At 35.7% G+C, this 18,032-nt stretch overlaps 4 protein-coding genes across 4 annotated transcripts; 1 reads left to right on the forward strand and 3 right to left on the reverse strand.

The window, feature by feature from the left end:
• The first annotated feature begins 1,032 nt into the window (after positions 1-1,032).
• Positions 1,033-1,970, forward strand: LOC130242428 (olfactory receptor 51E1-like). Its single transcript, XM_056474543.1, is given in 2 exon segments — positions 1,033-1,255; positions 1,258-1,970. Coding segments are annotated over 2 exon segments (936 nt in total).
• A 3,118-nt stretch (positions 1,971-5,088) lies between these two features.
• or71at1 (odorant receptor, family 71, subfamily AT, member 1) lies at positions 5,089-6,069 on the reverse strand. Its single transcript, XM_056474553.1, has one exon. It carries the CDS (start codon positions 6,067-6,069, stop codon positions 5,089-5,091), a length of 981 nt encoding a protein of 326 aa, XP_056330528.1.
• A 4,495-nt stretch (positions 6,070-10,564) lies between these two features.
• On the reverse strand, positions 10,565-11,503 carry or71aq2 (odorant receptor, family 71, subfamily AQ, member 2). The gene has a single exon (XM_056474551.1). It carries the CDS (start codon positions 11,501-11,503, stop codon positions 10,565-10,567), a length of 939 nt encoding a protein of 312 aa, XP_056330526.1.
• A 5,235-nt stretch (positions 11,504-16,738) lies between these two features.
• or71aq1 (odorant receptor, family 71, subfamily AQ, member 1) lies at positions 16,739-17,674 on the reverse strand. Its single transcript, XM_056474507.1, has one exon. It carries the CDS (start codon positions 17,672-17,674, stop codon positions 16,739-16,741), a length of 936 nt encoding a protein of 311 aa, XP_056330482.1.
• Between the last annotated feature and the right edge of the window lie 358 nt (positions 17,675-18,032).

An 18,032-nucleotide genomic window follows, 5' to 3' on the forward strand; every position in this document is an offset into this window, starting at 1 on the left:
TGTCAGCTGTATCTGGTGTGTGCTGTCCATCCTCGTGTATTCCTGTTACCCAGCCACGGAGGAAAAGACCCCAACATCATTCCTGATCCTCCTGGCTATCCTTCATGTGCTCCTTGTTGTCATTTAATAAACACCCTAACGTTTCCTTACCTCTGTCTCCTGTCCGCTTCATAACATTAATATAGTTAATAAATTGTCTTAATACATGAACATCTTTCTTTTTGAACATTCCCAATTGGTCAGCCTGTTTTGGTTTTTTGTTTTAGTTGAAGGCTCCGTAATATTTGGCATAGTGATATGAAACTATAGTGTGGTTCCAAAACCTGCCTGGATCTACTTTAGCTGTGCCTCTTACAAAACATCCAAGGGACAAAATGCTTTTTTTATAGTTTGTTTGCTTGCTTTTTTTCAGTAATGATGTGTTTTGAAATGCGTGTAGTTATCTACCAGCAGGGCTGAGCATATGCTACATAACAATACCTGTTCCCATGGCTAACCCAACGTTAAAAATACATCAGTTTTCCTGCCCACCCTCATGACTATAAATTAGCTTATAGGTGTCATTCAACTGTGGTGCAGGATGTTAACTTGCCGCTTTTGAGGCAGATACTGTTTATCTGAGCAACTTGTATTCTTGTGAATGCAGAGTAACTTAATCTGAAAGTAGTATTAGATCACGCACAAAAGGCCTTATTTGTACAAATCACAAAAACTGCTGATTGGCTATAAGCAAGTAACTAGCATGCTATAATTGTATAATGTGATGTGAACGGCTTTGAATATTCATAACTTTATATTGACCTGATGTTCCTTAAAATTGATTGCTTTTTTCGTGTAGTAGCCGAGTAAGATGATTCTTACTGGATGTGGCTAAATGAAAGGATGAGACATAAATGTTGGACACCAACTTCTGAAAAGTTCTGGCAAGATTTCAATGTGCTACTTTTTATATTTGTAGCTTATTCAAATTGATAGCATAAATAAAATGTGTATGTTGGTTTGTATAGGTGGTAAATATTGAGAACATTCACCATGTATCCAAATGAATCTGTCTTCTCGCTGGTTTTGACATTACACTCTTTGGAACTGCCTGAGGCGAACATTTATCCTGCGTTCATATTTGGATTAACAACATACTTGTTTATCTTACTTTGCAATTTAACAATCATTGTCACCATTTGCTCAAACCGAAATCTTCATAAACCAATGTACATACTGTTGCTCAACCTGCCGATCAATGATGTTTTGGGGGCTACATGTTTTTTCCTCAGCTGCTGTACAGTATCTGGTCTCAGGACAGATCTATATCTTACTCTGCATGTTTGCTTCAAGGCTTTTTTGTACACTTGAATGGCGGAGCCTCTTATCTTATTCTTACCGCTATGGCCTATGACAGATATATCGCAATCTGCTGCCCACTGAGATATGGAGCTATTATGACAACCAATAACTTGTTGAAAATCATCATTGGTATGTGGCTTTTTAATTTTGTTGCTATATCCGTAATTTGCGTTCTGTTGTTGCCTTACAGGATTTGTCAGACACACATGACTGATCTTGTGTGTTATAAGACACCATTGATGAAACTCTTATGCGACGGCATAGAGGTGAACAATATCTACGGTCTGTGTTGCATCATTTTTTACCATGGCCTTGCTCTCTCTGTTGTGGCTTTCACATATATTCATATATTAATCACTTGTGTTACTAACAAGCAGTCAGAGGCAAGGGTTAAGGCTCTTCAGACATGTGGGACTCATTTGGTGGTCTTTCTGTTGTTAGAAATCAACACTCTTTTTCCTCTTCTTGCACATCGATTTGAGATCATTCCTGCTTTCCTACGCAGAGTGTTTTCTATATCAAATTTTATCTTTCCTCCTCTTGTGAATCCACTTATTTATGGTTTTAAAACTAAAGAGATCAGGCAGAAAATTTTCAATGGTTTCAAAAGCAAGATAAACAGCATCTGATGTAAACCTGGTCTTTGTATGAAAGTCTGTTTTCATTCATTCATACATTTATTTTCCTTCGGCTTAGTCCCTTGTTTATCAGGGAGTGTCACAGTGGAATGCACCACCAACTGTTCCAGCATATGTTTTGCGCAGCGGATGCCCTTTCAGCCAAACCCCCATACTGGGAAACACCCATACACACTCATTCACACGTGCACTCATACACTACGGCCAGTTTAGTTAATCCAATTCACCTATAGTGCATGTCTTTGGACTGTAGGGCAGAGCACCCGAAGGAAACCCACACCAACACAGAGGAGAACATGCAGACTCCACACAGAAATACCAACTGGCTTAGCCGGGACTTGAATCAGTGGCCTTTTTGTTGTGAGGCAATAGTGGTTACCACTGAGCCATGCGTGGCGCCCCTGCTAGTTTTTCTAAGCTTATTTTTTTACCTATTATTTTTTTAATTATATTTTTTGACAAATGTCATTATAGAAATTATCTTCTTACTGGATTTTTTTTTTGTGTGAAAGTTTTTTTGTGAAAATGGGCAAATTACTAAATAAAACAATGGCACATGATGATGACCTGTATGGATCAAAATGTATTTGAAATAAAATGTAAAAAAAAAGGTTTGTTGAAAAGCATTAACTGAAAAAAATAAAATAAATAATGCATTGAAATAACAAGTGCTTTCATTTAATGACTTGAATTGCCAGAGTTTGTATTTTTAGGTCCTGAAATTTATCGTAACTCTTTATATATATATATATATATATATAAAACTCTCTTTCTCTCTCTCTCTCTCTCTCTCTCTCTCTCTCTCTCTCTATATATATATATATATATATATATATATATATATATATATATATATATACAGAGTTTGTATTTTTAGGTCCTGAAATTTATCGTAACTCTTTATATATATATATATATATATATATATATATATATATATATATATAAACTCTCTCTCTCTTTCTCTCTCTCTCTCTCTCTCTCTCTCTCTCTCTCTCTCTCTCTATATATATATATATATATATACAGAGTTTGTATTTTTAGGTCCTGAAATTTATCATAACTCTGACAGTCTACTAACACTCAACTGGACCATCAAAATAAAGAGTTACCTTTTTTATGTCCAAACATACACTGCACACTGACTAACACATTCAAGAGGTTCACGTTAAAAAAAAGAACACTAGACCCCTTTAATAATTTCTTTCTTCTTTTTTTTAAGCTTAGAGGAACATAATCTATTCTAATGAATTCAAACTGATTCATGAAACATAGTAAACGATAAATATGCCACAGAATGAGAAATATTCCCAGACCATTATTTGTATTTTTAACTATTCTTCATATTTGAAATCATTTTAAATGAAAGTCTTAATTTGCTGCACTTCTTCATACATTTTCCCTTCTCAAATCAACTATTTTCTTAAAATTAAGGTGTTTTTAACAATGTTTGAAACATCTCATTTTGCATCATAATTCAGAAAGAAATATTTATTTATAATAATTTATATAAATAATATATTTACAAGAATGTGGGATACATTGCTGACCTCCCACCTAAAATTCAGCATGAAATCCAAATGTACTATTTTTATTGTACTAGTTAATTAATCCATGCTGAAAAAAATTTGTTTTAGCGGTCCTTAATCATACATTTGCCGGACTAAATAATGACTGTAAAATGTTTTTTGAATGTTTTGAGTCTTAAAAATGTAATTATTTTTCACAGAATGAATTAATTGTCTCATTTAACAATTAAGCAAATAATTATTTTAAACAAACACTTCTTCACAGAACTTCACAGAACAAGGGGCCCATGGCATACTAGCTGGGTCTGTGGTTTTTCTGTTACACCACTACTTCCACAAGTATAAATAATTTGCAATCCGCTTGTTAAGTCATGATGTATAGAATACTGTTTCTGGGTCCAAGCCGCCTACTCATCTGAATGAGACAATACTTGTTTATATGGCCACTTTTTAGTCATCACATCACACATTAAAGTGAATGTTTTATAAAAGCATGGTGTACACAACAGTCTCTGGACTTGCTGCATCACAGACATCAATATATATTTTTTTAAATTATAAAAATGTATCACTTTCTGACCCTCTGATATTAGGCATGGATATATATTACATAAAGTATTACATTGCTTTGTAAACGTTTATTATTACCATTTGTTGAGTCTTCCCATACAGTTTGATAGATTGCTTGGTCCCGGAAGCCACTTTGCGTGATGTCACACTTAACAAGTGGATACACATGTATCACTATTGTTAATAACAGTGGCTCAAGAAGTTTTTTTTAACACAACTGTGGCAAGCAGAAGCAAAAAAAAGAATTTATTCATTCAAGGATCAATATATCTAATCTAATATATTTATCATAATTATTCACTTACTTTTTCAAATATATTCACAGAGGAAAAAGTACAGTAACAGATACGGTAACACTTTAGTTTAGGTCACAATTCATGGTATTAACAAACCATTAACTAACACTAATAGCTGAATAATCTACTAATTAAATGTTTATTAATAGCAAGTAAGGTAGAAGTTGGGTTTAGGTTTTGGGTATGATTGGGGATGTAGAATTAGGTCATACTTCATAACTACTAATAAACAGTTAATATATTAATAATAGGCAGGTAATAAGCCAGTAGTTAATAGCATGAAGTGTGACCAGAACTAAAGTGTTTCCACAAATACTAGTAAATATTACAGTATACACAGATGATACAGTATTTATATGCATTTACTTTTTAATTTTAAGAAAGAATGTGAAAGATGTATTGATGTAATACAAGAATATATGATTATGTACATTAAAAGCATTGCAACCATGGAATGTTTGTTACTAATTGGACTGCATATACTTTGTTTTAATATGTGCACAACAGTTTAAAAAAGGTGATGACAATTACTAACATATTTATAAGGTAATAAAAAAAATTCTGTATGATTAAATGATCTGAAAACAGATGTTTGATACATTTTATCACATTTTATTCTTTAACATGAGTGCTCTCAGATTAAAAATGAGATGTACACTTAAATGTGTCTTCATTTAGATCCAGAATACAACAATTACAGCTCTTATATTCAAATTATTTTCTGATTTTAACAACATCTGTTTTTTTACCTGCAACAACTTTGTGCTTTCTTAAAACCACAAACAATGCTATTCTGATATCTTTCATTTTCAGTCCATATATAACTGGATTGACAACTGGCAGGACAGCATAAATCATCAAGCCACAAACTCTCTGTGCAGTGGGAGGAAATTCAGGAATCCGATATGATATAATAGCAACAGCCGTCACCATTTCGAAGAGAATAAACGTAGTGAACTGAGCCACACAAGTATTTAAAGCCTTAACCCTTGAATCAGCGTGTGTTTGCTTCACACATGTGATTACAATGCATCCGTAGGAGAACATCTGGATAAAGACACTGGTTATCTGAATAAATGCTGTCAGAAATAAACCATAAATGTTGTTCACACTCAAATCGCCTCCACACGAAAGCAAAATTAAAGATGGGTTGTCACAGTACACGTTTGTGATAAAAGACTTGCATTTCACTAGTCTGGCCTGCAGAGAAAATAAGACGGTTATTACGGCAAAATCAAGGCCCCATGCAAATGCTATGAGCCCAGATATTCTACTAGGAGTCATGATAGAGTTGTATCTGAGTGGATTGCATATTGCTATGTATCGGTCTAAGGACATGGCTGCCAGTAAAAAAAGTGTGCCAGCTCCATATAAATGTATCAAAAAAGCCTGGAGAACGCATGTAGGGTAGTAGACATCATTCGTTTCGGTTACAATGTCCACAAGCACCCTGGGCAGACCGGCAGTGATTCCTATTAAGTCGATCAATGGGAGGCTGAACAGGATGTAGAACATGGGCTTGTGAAGGCTTTTCTGGCTGATGATCAGTCCTAGAATAGTTGTATTGCAGATCACAGAGAACATGTAGACCAGAATTCCAGCGAAGAACACGGGATACTTTAAATTGGATTCGATATCAAATTTTGCAATTTTGAGGTAGAACGTGAAAGTAGGATTTGAAAGGTTTCCTGCCATCAAACACCTTGATGAAACACAAATATAGACACTGTTAACATAGAAATAGTTGCATGAAATATGACAAACGAAGATTTGTTTGCATTTCATAACATAATAGTTCTTACCTTGGTTAACTGTTGTCTAAGTTTTGATCTGAAGGCACCACCTACAGTATGAGCACCACTGTAAACTATGGTAAAGCATTGAATGTATGCAGATTTATATGCTCAGGAAAAAAAGCTTGAGAGCTGTGGGTCTTAAGGGAGGATAAGCTTCAGTTTATGGTCTTATGAAGCAAGCTGATGTAATGTCTGTTTAAATATACGTGATTTATATATGAAATGCACTGCATTTTTAATAATGTTTCAGTAACGTTCTCTGTTTTGATTTAATTGTCAGGACTCTGGTTTACATTACAAATGTAACTACAAAATTGTGCATAACTTTTGGAATGTTTCTAAATGCTGATCAAAAATTATTTTCAATGGAGCTGTTTACACCTGGTCACTTCAGCCATTTTTTTTATCGAATAGCTATCCGATTGTCAAATGGACAGGTGTAAATGCACACCGATATGAATTTGAGACGGATATAGATCTGATTGCTCAGATCATTTCAGGAGGTGCTTTCCCAGACAAAACTGGACAGGCCTAAATGCATCTGGTTATATGTAAATTAAACCCTTTACTGTTTTGAATGATGTTTTCCACGTCTCTGTATGACAAAAATAGATGTTTCATTTAGCCAAAATTGAAATTAACATTGGAGGTGATGTTTCATACGCAGTTTATTATGAAACAGGAGGGTCAGACAGGCAGGGGTCAAACGAGGAGTCAATAGGTCTTCAATATTACATCAAGCATGGCTTCTGAAAGTTAACATTTGGTACTTCAAAATTTTCGATATTTTCTTTTCACTGCAAATCCGCACACAATTAACTTTTTTATGGGAAATATCCAGGTATTAAAATATCCATATGGTGGCATAGCCATATGACATAGTCATATGGTGGTTCAGTGGTTAGCAATGTCACTTCACAGCAAGAAGGTTGCTGGTTCAAGTCCTGGCTGGGCCAGTTGGCATTTCTGAGTGGAGTTGGCATGTTCTCCCCATGGGTTTCCTCCAGGTGCTCCGGTTTCCCCAACAGTCCAAAGACATGCAAAATTATAAGTTAATTTGATGAACTAAATTGGCTGTAGTGTATGAGTGCTTGTGTGAATGTGCATGTACGAGTGTTTCCCAGTACTGGGTTGCAGCTAGATGGGCATCCACTACGTAAAACATATGCCGGAATATGCAATGGTTCATTCTACTGTGGTGGCCCCTGATAAATAAGGAACAAAGCCAAAGGAAAATGAATGAATGAATGAATAAAATATCCATTATTCACCTAATAAACTGTAAAACAGATGGATGACACATCTCCACCACTGTGAAAAAGTAGTCAAAATATCTCAGGTATGGATAATGTCATCTTGAACCCATAACATTGTTTGGAGCTGAAATGTGTGCAGTAATCCTGACCAGTAGCTGCACTCCAAACTTTGCAAAATCCAGTTTCATTTGTTCATGTGTTTACATGGTCTTTTATGTGTTTTATCTCTACTGCAGCCAGCCACAAGGGGGTGACCCAAATATGTTGGCTTCTTTTTTTAGGACGTGCATGGAAAGTGGAAGTCTGGCTCAGTGGCGTATGCTAAGATGGCATCATAGAAAGTAGGATGGCACTTTTGTGCAGATTTTCTGTGCATATGTGCGATCATTTTAATGTAAAGTAAGCATAATGTATTTTCTCCAGAGACTCCTGCTGTATATTTATGCAAAGATACTACGCAGCGGATGCCCTTCCAGATGCAACCCAGTATTAGGAAACACCCTTACACTCTCGCATTCACACATACACTATGGGCAATTTAGTTTATTCAAATCACCTATAATGCATGTCTTTGGACTGTGCAGGAAACTAGAACATGCAAACTCCACACAGAAATGCCAACTGACCCAGTCGAGACTTGAACTTGTGACCTTCTTGCTGTGAGGCAACAGTGCTAACCACTGAGCCACTGTGCCCCCTGCAAAGATTTGATTAATGCTAAATTCGTTTGATAAACTAACATAGAAATGTAATATTGCAACAGTGCAGTATATCCTCATTAATTTATTATGGTTACTGGAGTTTAGTAGTGTGTGTTGTATTAGATTTACATTTCATTATTTTGATTTTCTCTTACATAAATATATAAATAAATGTAATATAATTCACCATTGCACTGAGGATTCATTTTTAATAAAAAGGATTTCTGCTATTATGCCTTAAAAGAGTTTTACAAAGAGGATTACAATGACAATGAATGTTCATAGAGTGTATGTGTATTGTAGATATTATATGTTTGAGAATATTTTACTGAACATGAGCCCAAAGTACTACAAAGCACTCTTTTTTCAGTTGAGTAATGAGTATAACAGGAGAACTCCTTGGACTGAGTAATTCAGAATACGGTCAGTTGGTAACACTTCACAATATATAGTGGCACTAATATACTGTACATCAAGTAATACTTAACTAATGCACATATAATCATGACTTCCTTGTTAAGGCACAAAACGAACTAATTCAACAACCTAAATTCAACCTAATAACCTTATTCAAAAGCCATAACCACAATGGCATATTACTTAACAATTTGTTTAGTCCTGTGCCTAACAAGTAATGTCATATCTTAAAGATCCCTTTTAAAATAGTTGATTATCACTAATATTTAACTAAAACAGACAATTGAAAGCTAAAGTACATAGCTTAGATTATTGTGGTAATTAACACAAATATGCATCATTAGTTAATGTAATATGATATTAGGGAATAAATACATTAAGATTCATTTAACTAATACAAATGTTTTGATTAATCTATGGATTAATAGTGTAAGAATGCTCATGTGTTCCTAAAGCAGCAACATAAATGGTTTAGTTCTTCATGAGAACTTTAAGTCATGATTATTTACAGTTGAAGTCAGAATTATTAGCCCCCTCTGAATTGTTTTTCATTTTTTAAATATTTCCCAAATGATGTTTAACTGAGGAAGGACATTTTCACAGTGTGTCTGATAATATTTTTTCTTCTTATTTGTAAAGTATTATTTGTATTTTTTACTTGAATAAAAGAAGTTTTTATTTTTTGAAGCCATTTTAAGGTCAAAATTATTAGCCCCTTTAAGTTAAATATCTTTCAATAGTCTGCAGAACAAACCATCATTATACAATAACTTGCCTAGTACCCTACCCTGCCTAGTTAACCTAATTAACCTAGTTAAGCCTTTAAATTTCACTTTAAGATGTATAGAAATATCCTGAACAATATCTAGTAAAATATTATGTGCTGTCATCATGGCAAAGATAAAATAAATCAGTTATTAGAAATGAGTTAAATTAAAACTTTTATGTTTAGAAATGTGTTGAAAAAAATCTTCTCTCCGTTAAACAGAAAATGGGGAAAAAATAAATAGGGGGGCTAATAATTCAGGGGGGCTAATAATTCTGACTTCAACTGTTTGTATTGGTTAATACATTATTTAATGCAGAGATGCCCAAACTAAGGCCCGCGGGCCCAACCTTTGATCCCCTCTATCCCATCTGAGAATAAAGGGAGAATTTAGGGGCATTACCATTAACTCCAACGGTTAATGCCTTTAATACACATTGTCATATCTAATATAACATAATCTTTTGTTGGTTTGTTTTATTGTTCATCTTCTAAAAAAAAGCAATTGTTCCATTTAAATGTTGCAACTGAATTCAATTTTTTAAGTGGACATATTGTTGCTCAACGGATAGACCACAATTCAGATGTCCTCAGTGAGCAAATTAAAGGCAGATGCAGCTTGACTAGTCTATTAAGCATTAAACTCCATTGTATTATAAATGAAATTGTTATGTTTTCATTATTATGGGTTCGTTATAAAACAAAATTAAAATATATTCAGTATAATGCATTTGAATATGATTAAAGTAATGTTTTATATTTATTTTGAAATTAAAGAGGAAATTATCATAGTATATATTATTAATGCACCTGTATTGTATTATATTGTATTGTAAGTGTTATCCGTCATTCTTTACCGGTAACTTAAACTGAGATATTTATCATATCAGGGTTTTTTAATAGTAATTGCAACTCTTAATATGTTCCCAGTGCCATTTCATATTACTTTAAAAGTGCACTCATTTCAGAAATATAAAATACGTATCTAAAGACCTAAAAGTGTGTTTACAGGAATGTTTGTACAGTGTGAAACCAGACAAAATAGAAATACATGAAAAAATGTCTTCGAAAAAATAAGCTGAATAATATCAAGATGCAGTTTTATTTACACAAGATTAAGATATGTCATTATGTGTCTATAACAAAAAGTGTATTGATTAAAATAAGTGTCCGCACATATAATACTAATATTTGAAGAGATTTGTATGTGACTTATTGGCATAAACAGAGACAAACATATATTTTACAAAAGGTTTACATCTGGGCTATTTTCCTGTGTATGATTTTAAGCAGATTATTTCGTAATTCATGACTGTTGAGTCCATAAACTATTGGATTCAGAAGTGGAGGCACTAAAAATATGAGCATCCCCATAATCTTTTGTAGATCTGCATTTACAGATTTAAACCTGTGCGACAGGATAGTGAAAGTTGCTACAATCTCAAACATGATGAAAATAACCAGCTGAGAAACACACGTGTTAATGGCCTTACTCTTTGCATCAGACTTACTCGTAGCCAAGCAGGTAATCAAAATCTTCACATAGGAAAATGCTTGAATGGAAACACTAATAATCTGGATCATGGCTGTGTTGAACAAGCCTATTATATTACTCACTATAGTATTGCTACAAGTCAGCTTGAGTAAAGAAGGGTTATCACAAAACACATTCAAAATGTCAGATCTGCATCTGGAATACTTGCTCTGCAAGGCAAACAGCAAAATAATGAAAAATAGGTCAAGGCCCCACACTAAAGCAACAATTCCCATCACAGCTCTTGGTGTCATGAGAGCATTATATCGTAGCGGCATACAAATGGCAATGTAGCGATCAAAAGCCATCGCAGCAAGGACAAACAAAACACCTCCTCCATACATGTGGAGCAGAAATCCCTGCAGCACACAGAGAGGATAGTACGTGTTATTGGTTTCTGTCAAAATGTCAGAGAGAACTTTGGGAAGCATGGATGTGATCCCGACAAAATCATTGAGAGGGAGGCTGAACAGAATGAAGTACATTGGCTTGTGAAGACTTTCTGTCAGAAAAATGAGAAGCAAAAGTGTCAGATTGCAAAAGGCGCCGAACATGTAGATGAAGATGCCAAAGATAAATATGGGATATTTTGCTCCTGGAGGGATGGAAAATGGATCCAGGGTCAGCTCAAAACTAACTATGATGGACAAGTTCTCCATTGTGAATCTGTGGAAAAAAGAGAAAATTTGTATTTGACATTCTTATGATTAAAAGCCCCCAAAATGTCTATCACTCACCTCATGCAACCTTTAGGTTTAGAGATTACAGTAAGTTTGTTGATTTTATCACCAACAAGGTCAAGTTGAAGCACTTTTGTCTTATATAGACAGTTATCTTACTGACATCATCCACATTATAGCCCCTAAAGACACATTATGTAAAACTGCATATTTCTCATTGGCTGGCTATGGGATTCGTATATACTTCGCACATGCATGCATATTAGATGCAAATTATTATCAATAAAATAATTTGTAATTGTTATTAATTAGTGTTGAGGTTTTTTAATATATGTGTGTCCGCTGTGTATATTTATTTTGTTATATATAAATACACACATGCATGCATAAATTTGAGAAAATGTTTATTTATGTTTAGATATAAAATATATATGTATATGATTCAAATTAAGTTTTGTATAGTTTTGTTTTTATGTATGTGTTTGTATCACACATAATAAATAAATAAATAAATAAAATACACACATGTGAAAACAAACTTTTATTTTTGGATGCATTTAATCTTTGTCCAGCACTAAGTCACCTTACCCATATTCAACTCACGCAAATGTGTTGGTGACTGTCATAACTCTCGTCCTCTGAAGGAAAGAAAGGAGACAGAAAGGCGTCCAAATCCACCTACTACTAAGTAGGTACTACATTTGAATTTTAACGTACTACTCAGGCGTTAGAAAAGTAGGTTCTATACAGTATGAATGTGAGCAGTATGAATGAAACTCGGACCTACTACATCCGCCATTTTGTCATGATCACGTGACCTACTCGCATGAGTTGCGTCGCTTTACAAACATTCATGAATTCTCTTTCAGTGCATCATGAGATAGCATTGCGTCCATCCGATGTGCACTCGAATCTTGCCGGAAGTAGTAGGTTATTTGGGTGCTTTTTACATACTGATTTTCCAATTCTCTGAATTCGGACATACTATTCAGCTCGCATACTGTTTTTAGCGTACTATATAGTATGGAAGTATGCGGAAGTATTTCGGATGCAGCCATTATGTCAGAATGACATTATGGGGAATTGCAAGATGACCAATCACTCTGAAGAGTAAGAAAAGAGGCCAATGATCGCCTATAAGTTGGTAAGTACAGCTCCTCAAAGGTGTCGCTGATTATAATCAACTAAGTATATATTCTGCACCTGAAGGAGAACAAGCCAGGCTTTAACTTTAAGGAAGCCGAGTGCCTAGCCTTCAGCAAGTGATCCAGCCACCATGTAATGAGACATAACATCTCCATTCCTTCCTTCGGGGAACATAGGTTAGGACAGGAACCAAGACATTACCTTTCGGAACAACACTATGGGGAGTGTATGTAAAGTGCCACAGTAGTTGGATCTGCGTTTGGTGTGATGTTTGCTAAGAAAATAGCATACAAAACAGTCACCAAAGTTGCAACCTTCCAACATCCCCAGGCCCTTGACTACCAGAATATGGGAATATTAAGAATTTAGGGGGTCGTACAAGTCTTTTACCTATTTAACTATAGGCTAGGGATTTTCAGATATGACAGTATGTTGGGAAAGCGTGCAGGTTCCAAAGGAGAAGAACATATATGGCTAGCCCTATCCAGGGTGAACACTTAATTTGAGTTATATGGTTAGCTCCCGTGTCTTCCTCACAGGTTTGTCTTGGCATTAAAACATGACAGCTTACCCACTGATACTGCGATGGACATCTGAAATCCTGTGTCATCGAGCGAAGTGCAGCCATCCCAGAGGATGAACCGCCAGAAACATTCAATGCTTGGATGAGGCACACTGTGGAGGATTGGGTGGTCCACTGCCCTCGCAGTGAGAGCATGAGCTGTCTGCGAGCACCGAGTCAACATGCTGGACCCCCAGACATGTGATACAGTACTCTTGTCCATCATTCGGGGACAGGAAATCACTGCATCCAGAAGTGCATGCTCTTTTAGGAGTATCCAGCAAAATGCCCAGAGGATAGGAGATACACCCAGCTTGACCACTGCACCTGCACTGCATACCTGCCACTGGCTCTCTATAGAGGATTCAGTCTAGCAGAAGTTTTCTCTTACATGAGGTTTCTAAAGCAAAAAATCTGGTTTGCTCTCCTTCAGGTGCAGGCTATATACCTGCATACCTGCATTTCGTTGCCTTGTACTTGTACATGTGTGATGACAATAAATTGAATCTAATCTAATCTAATATACCGGACCTAGCTGATTATAATCGGCCGCACCTGTGAGGAGCAGCACATGCCAATTCATAGGCATTTATTGCCCTTATTCTTAAGCTACGGTCACACCGGGCTTTGTCTGTGCGAAATTCTGTCGTACGGTGCTGTGAAAAGGGGCGGGATTAAACAAGATGATTAGACATTTAAAAAAGTGAGCGATTGCTCCATGTTTTAAATTTCTGTCCAGAGAGGTCATGTTTTGATCCTCGATTGGTCTCACGTAGTCAAGTGATGCGATTTCGCAGGTCAGAGTTCACCAAGCTTGAACTTTGCACCGCAGCAACCTGCGAAACTTAACGCATGACCCTGCGTTTCCGGTCTGACGCATTCGCGTGCGTATGAATGGAAATCTATGGGGAGGAAAAGCCCAGTGTGACCGTAGCTTTACTCTTCAGAATGATTGGTCATCTGACAATTCCCTGTCGTTCTGATGTAACTCAGAGTTCCCGACCTGAAAGGGCACAGAAAATTTTGAAAATGCTAAAGAGCTCATTTTAGTTTGGCTGGTGTATTTCAGATTGAAAATGGAGGAACAACTATCCACAATTGCTGGAATCTGGATTATACCAATCACTGAGATTTAAGTCTCTATAGTAGGTAACCATGAAATATAATTAGTTTTTGGTATCTCTAATGGCAATGGTCTCACATATCTATTATTTAGTGGAAAGCAAATAGATTTGACTGATAGCAACGTTGATTTTTGTAATTTTATACAAATTACATTTTACATCAAAATAAATCAATTGTTTTGTCTGACTTGCTTATTTATTTATTTTGTTTGTGAAATATTGCTATTTAATAAATTAAATTTGAATAACAGAAGTACTGTACAAAATAAAACTGGTTTGAAAACCAGTCAGGGTGGCTCAGTTGTTAGCATTGTTACCTCATAGCAAAAAGGATGCTGGTTCAAGTCCCGGCTGGGTCAGTTGGCGTTTCTGTGTGGAGTTTGCATGTTCTCCCCGTGTTTACATGGGTTTTCTCCAGGTGCTCCGGTTTCCCCCACAGTCCAAAGACATGCGCTATACTGTAGGTGAACTGAATAAACTAAATTTGCAGTAGTTTGAATGAGTGTTTGGATGTTTCCCAGTACTGGGTTGCAGCTGGAAGGGCATCGACTGTGTAAAACATATGCTGGATACGTGGAGGTTCATTCCACTGTGGTGACCCCTGATAATTAAAGGGACTAAGCCAAAAGAAAATGAATGAATGAATGAAAACCGATCAATGTTTTATTGGTGAATGACCATTCACATTACATTGTTCCACCATCATATGAGTCAGTCCTATAAAAACTTTTGAGTTTGTCATATACAGTCTGTTATATTGAATGGGATATTGTCGAAAAAATCAATCATTTCTAATGTATTTTAACATTTAATGTTTATTTGGTTCTTTGAGTTACTCCCAAGGCCGTTTTATATGGAAGTTGATATTTAGCTGCACCATGTTGGTGTTTCGTAACATCTTATTTTTACGAGGTGGGTCGTTAGCCCAGCACTTAACCCCCAACCTGGAGGACCAGGACATACCAACATACACTACAGACAATTTAGCTTACCCAGTTCACCTATAGCACATGTCTTTGGACTTGTGGGGGAAACCAGAGCACTCAGAGGAAACCCACGCCAACACAGGGCGAACATGCAAACTCCACACAAAAATGCCATCTGACCCAGCCGGGGCTCGAACCAGTGACCTTGCTGTGAGGCGACAGTGCTAACAACTGAGCCACCCTGCCCGGTTTTCAAAACACTTTTATTATACTCACTGTGCTACAGTGCTGCCCTAATATAAACAGTGTGCATGTATTTATTCATCCATTTGAGCATTCAGTCTGATGAATGAGACCTGTAAGGATTTTATTAATGGTGTCCCCTTGGTGTTAACAAATTTACAATCAACCAACTTTGCTTTGAAGAAACTCACTAGTTGCATTAATGTGATAACACGTCAATATGAACAAGGACATATTTCTCTAGAAACTTTATTAATAACAAACAAAAGACTTTGCTATAAGTGGCACATGTACAGTTGAAGTCAGAATTATTTGCCCCTCTTTGAATTTTTGTTTCTTTTTTAAATATTTCCCAAATTATGATTAACAGAGCAATTTTCACAGTATGTCTGATAATATTTTATCTTCTGGAGAAGTCTTATTTGTTTTATTTCGGCTAGAATAAAAGCATTTTAAGGTTAAAATTATTAGCACTTTTAACCTATATTTATTTTCAATAGTCTACAGAACAAACCATCATTATACAATAACTTGCCTGATTACCCTATCCTGCCTAGTTAACCTAATTAACCTAGTTAGGCCTTTAAATGTCACTTTAAGCTGTATAGAAGTGTCTTTAAAAATGTATAGTCAAATGTTATTTACTGTCATCATGACAAAGATAAAATAAATCAGTTATTAGAAATGAGTTATTAAAACAATTATGTTTAGAAATGTGTTGAAAAAAAAATCGTCTCTCTGTTAAACAGAAATTGAGGGAAAAAATAAACAGGGGAGCTAATAATTCTGACTTCAACTGTATAAGATAAATATAGGTAAGCTATTTAAAATGTTTGTTTTTACCAATTTGGAAAGGACAAGGATGTATACAGAATATACCATATAAAATAAGGAAAATTGTCAATCTGGGCCAGGCTTGAGTGCAATGAGTGCTAGACAGAAAAGCATTATTGCAAAATAATAAGATATAAAGTGTTTCACATAAGAAGATACCAGAAAACACTGACAATGACAATGCTCCTGTATTCATATTTAAAGTCAAGTGGGAAAATCATAGAATGTTAAACCAATTAAAACAAATAGCTCACTTTTATCCTCTTTAATTATTGAGTAATTTTCTCAATAGTTTGCTTAGCAATTGCCTTCTACTGACTAATAGTTCAGCTCTATTAATAAACATCTTGGCACAAGCTATGATGTGATCAAACACATTTTACACTGAAGTTTTTCTGTGAAATATTTTAAGGATATGTTTTCGTATTTCATGGCTATGCAACCCGTAAACAATTGGATTCATAATCGGAGGCACCAAAAAAATGAGCATGCCCATTATTTTTTGCAGATTTGCATTTACGTTTGAGAATCTGTGGGACAGCAAATAGAAAGTCACAACAACTTCGAATGTAATGAAAATAACCAGCTGAGCGACACATGTATTAATAGCCTTGCTCTTTGCCTCCGACCTTCTTGTGGTCAAGCAGGTAATCAGAATCTTCACGTAGGAAAATGCTTGAATGGAAATGGTAATAATCTGCATAATGGCTGTTAAAAATAAGCCGAATATGTTGTTGACAGTAGTATCACCACAGGCCAGCTTAAGTAAAGAAGGGTTATCGCAAAACAAACTCAGAATATGAGATCTGCATCTTGAATGCAATGCGTGCAAGGAAAACAACACACAAATGATAACAAAGTCAAGCCCCCACGCAAGAGCCACAACCGTCATCACAACTCTTGGTGTCATGAGAGCATTATATCGTAGCGGCATACAAATGGCAATGTAGCGATCAAAAGCCATCACAGCAAGGACAAACATAACACCTCCTCCATACATGTGGAGCAGAAAACCCTGCAGCACACAGAGAGGATAGTATGTGTTATTGGTTTCTGTCAAAATGTCAGAGAGAACTTTAGGAAGCATGGATGTGATCCCGACAAAATCATTGAGAGGGAGGCTGAACAGAATGAAGTACATTGGCTTGTGAAGACTTTCCGTCAGAATGATGAGAAGCAAAAGTGCCAGATTGCAAAAAGCGCCGAACATGTAGATGAAGATGCCAAAGATGAATATGGGATATTTTGCTCCTGAAGGAATGAAAAATGGATCCAGGGTCAGCTCAAAACTAACTATGATGGACAAGTTCTCCATTGTGAATCTGTGGAAAAAAGAAATCGGTATGTCTTTATGTAGATTGTAATAAACACATACACAGCATGCAATAATGCTTCTCACCTAACGCAACAACAACGTGAAGTCAGTCTGCTACACTACTAGAGAGATGTTGTCTTATATAGACAGACATGTTTCTGACATTATTAGAGCTAATCCCCTCAGGAAACTGAGCAAAAAAAAAGAGAGAGAGGCCAATGGTACTTTAATAGCAGGAGAGTTGTGGGACTACATGATTACCACAACAATTTTATGCTTGTACATGTTGAAAATAAACTGCAAAAGCTAATAACACTAATATCAGCCATGTTTGTTTCCTTAATGATTAATAAGTATA

The sequence above is a fragment of the Danio aesculapii genome, chromosome 15 (genome assembly GCF_903798145.1).
Source record: "Danio aesculapii chromosome 15, fDanAes4.1, whole genome shotgun sequence".
In the NCBI taxonomy this organism is placed as follows: Eukaryota; Metazoa; Chordata; class Actinopteri; order Cypriniformes; family Danionidae; genus Danio; species Danio aesculapii.

Excerpts from the sequence above, each read along its gene's own strand:
- or71aq1 (XM_056474507.1), bottom strand. The coding sequence starts at position 17,674 with ATGGAGAACTTGTCCATCATAGTTAGTTTTGAGCTGACCCTGGATCCA.
- or71at1 (XM_056474553.1), bottom strand. The coding sequence starts at position 6,069 with ATGGCAGGAAACCTTTCAAATCCTACTTTCACGTTCTACCTCAAAATT.
- or71aq2 (XM_056474551.1), bottom strand. The coding sequence starts at position 11,503 with ATGGAGAACTTGTCCATCATAGTTAGTTTTGAGCTGACCCTGGATCCA.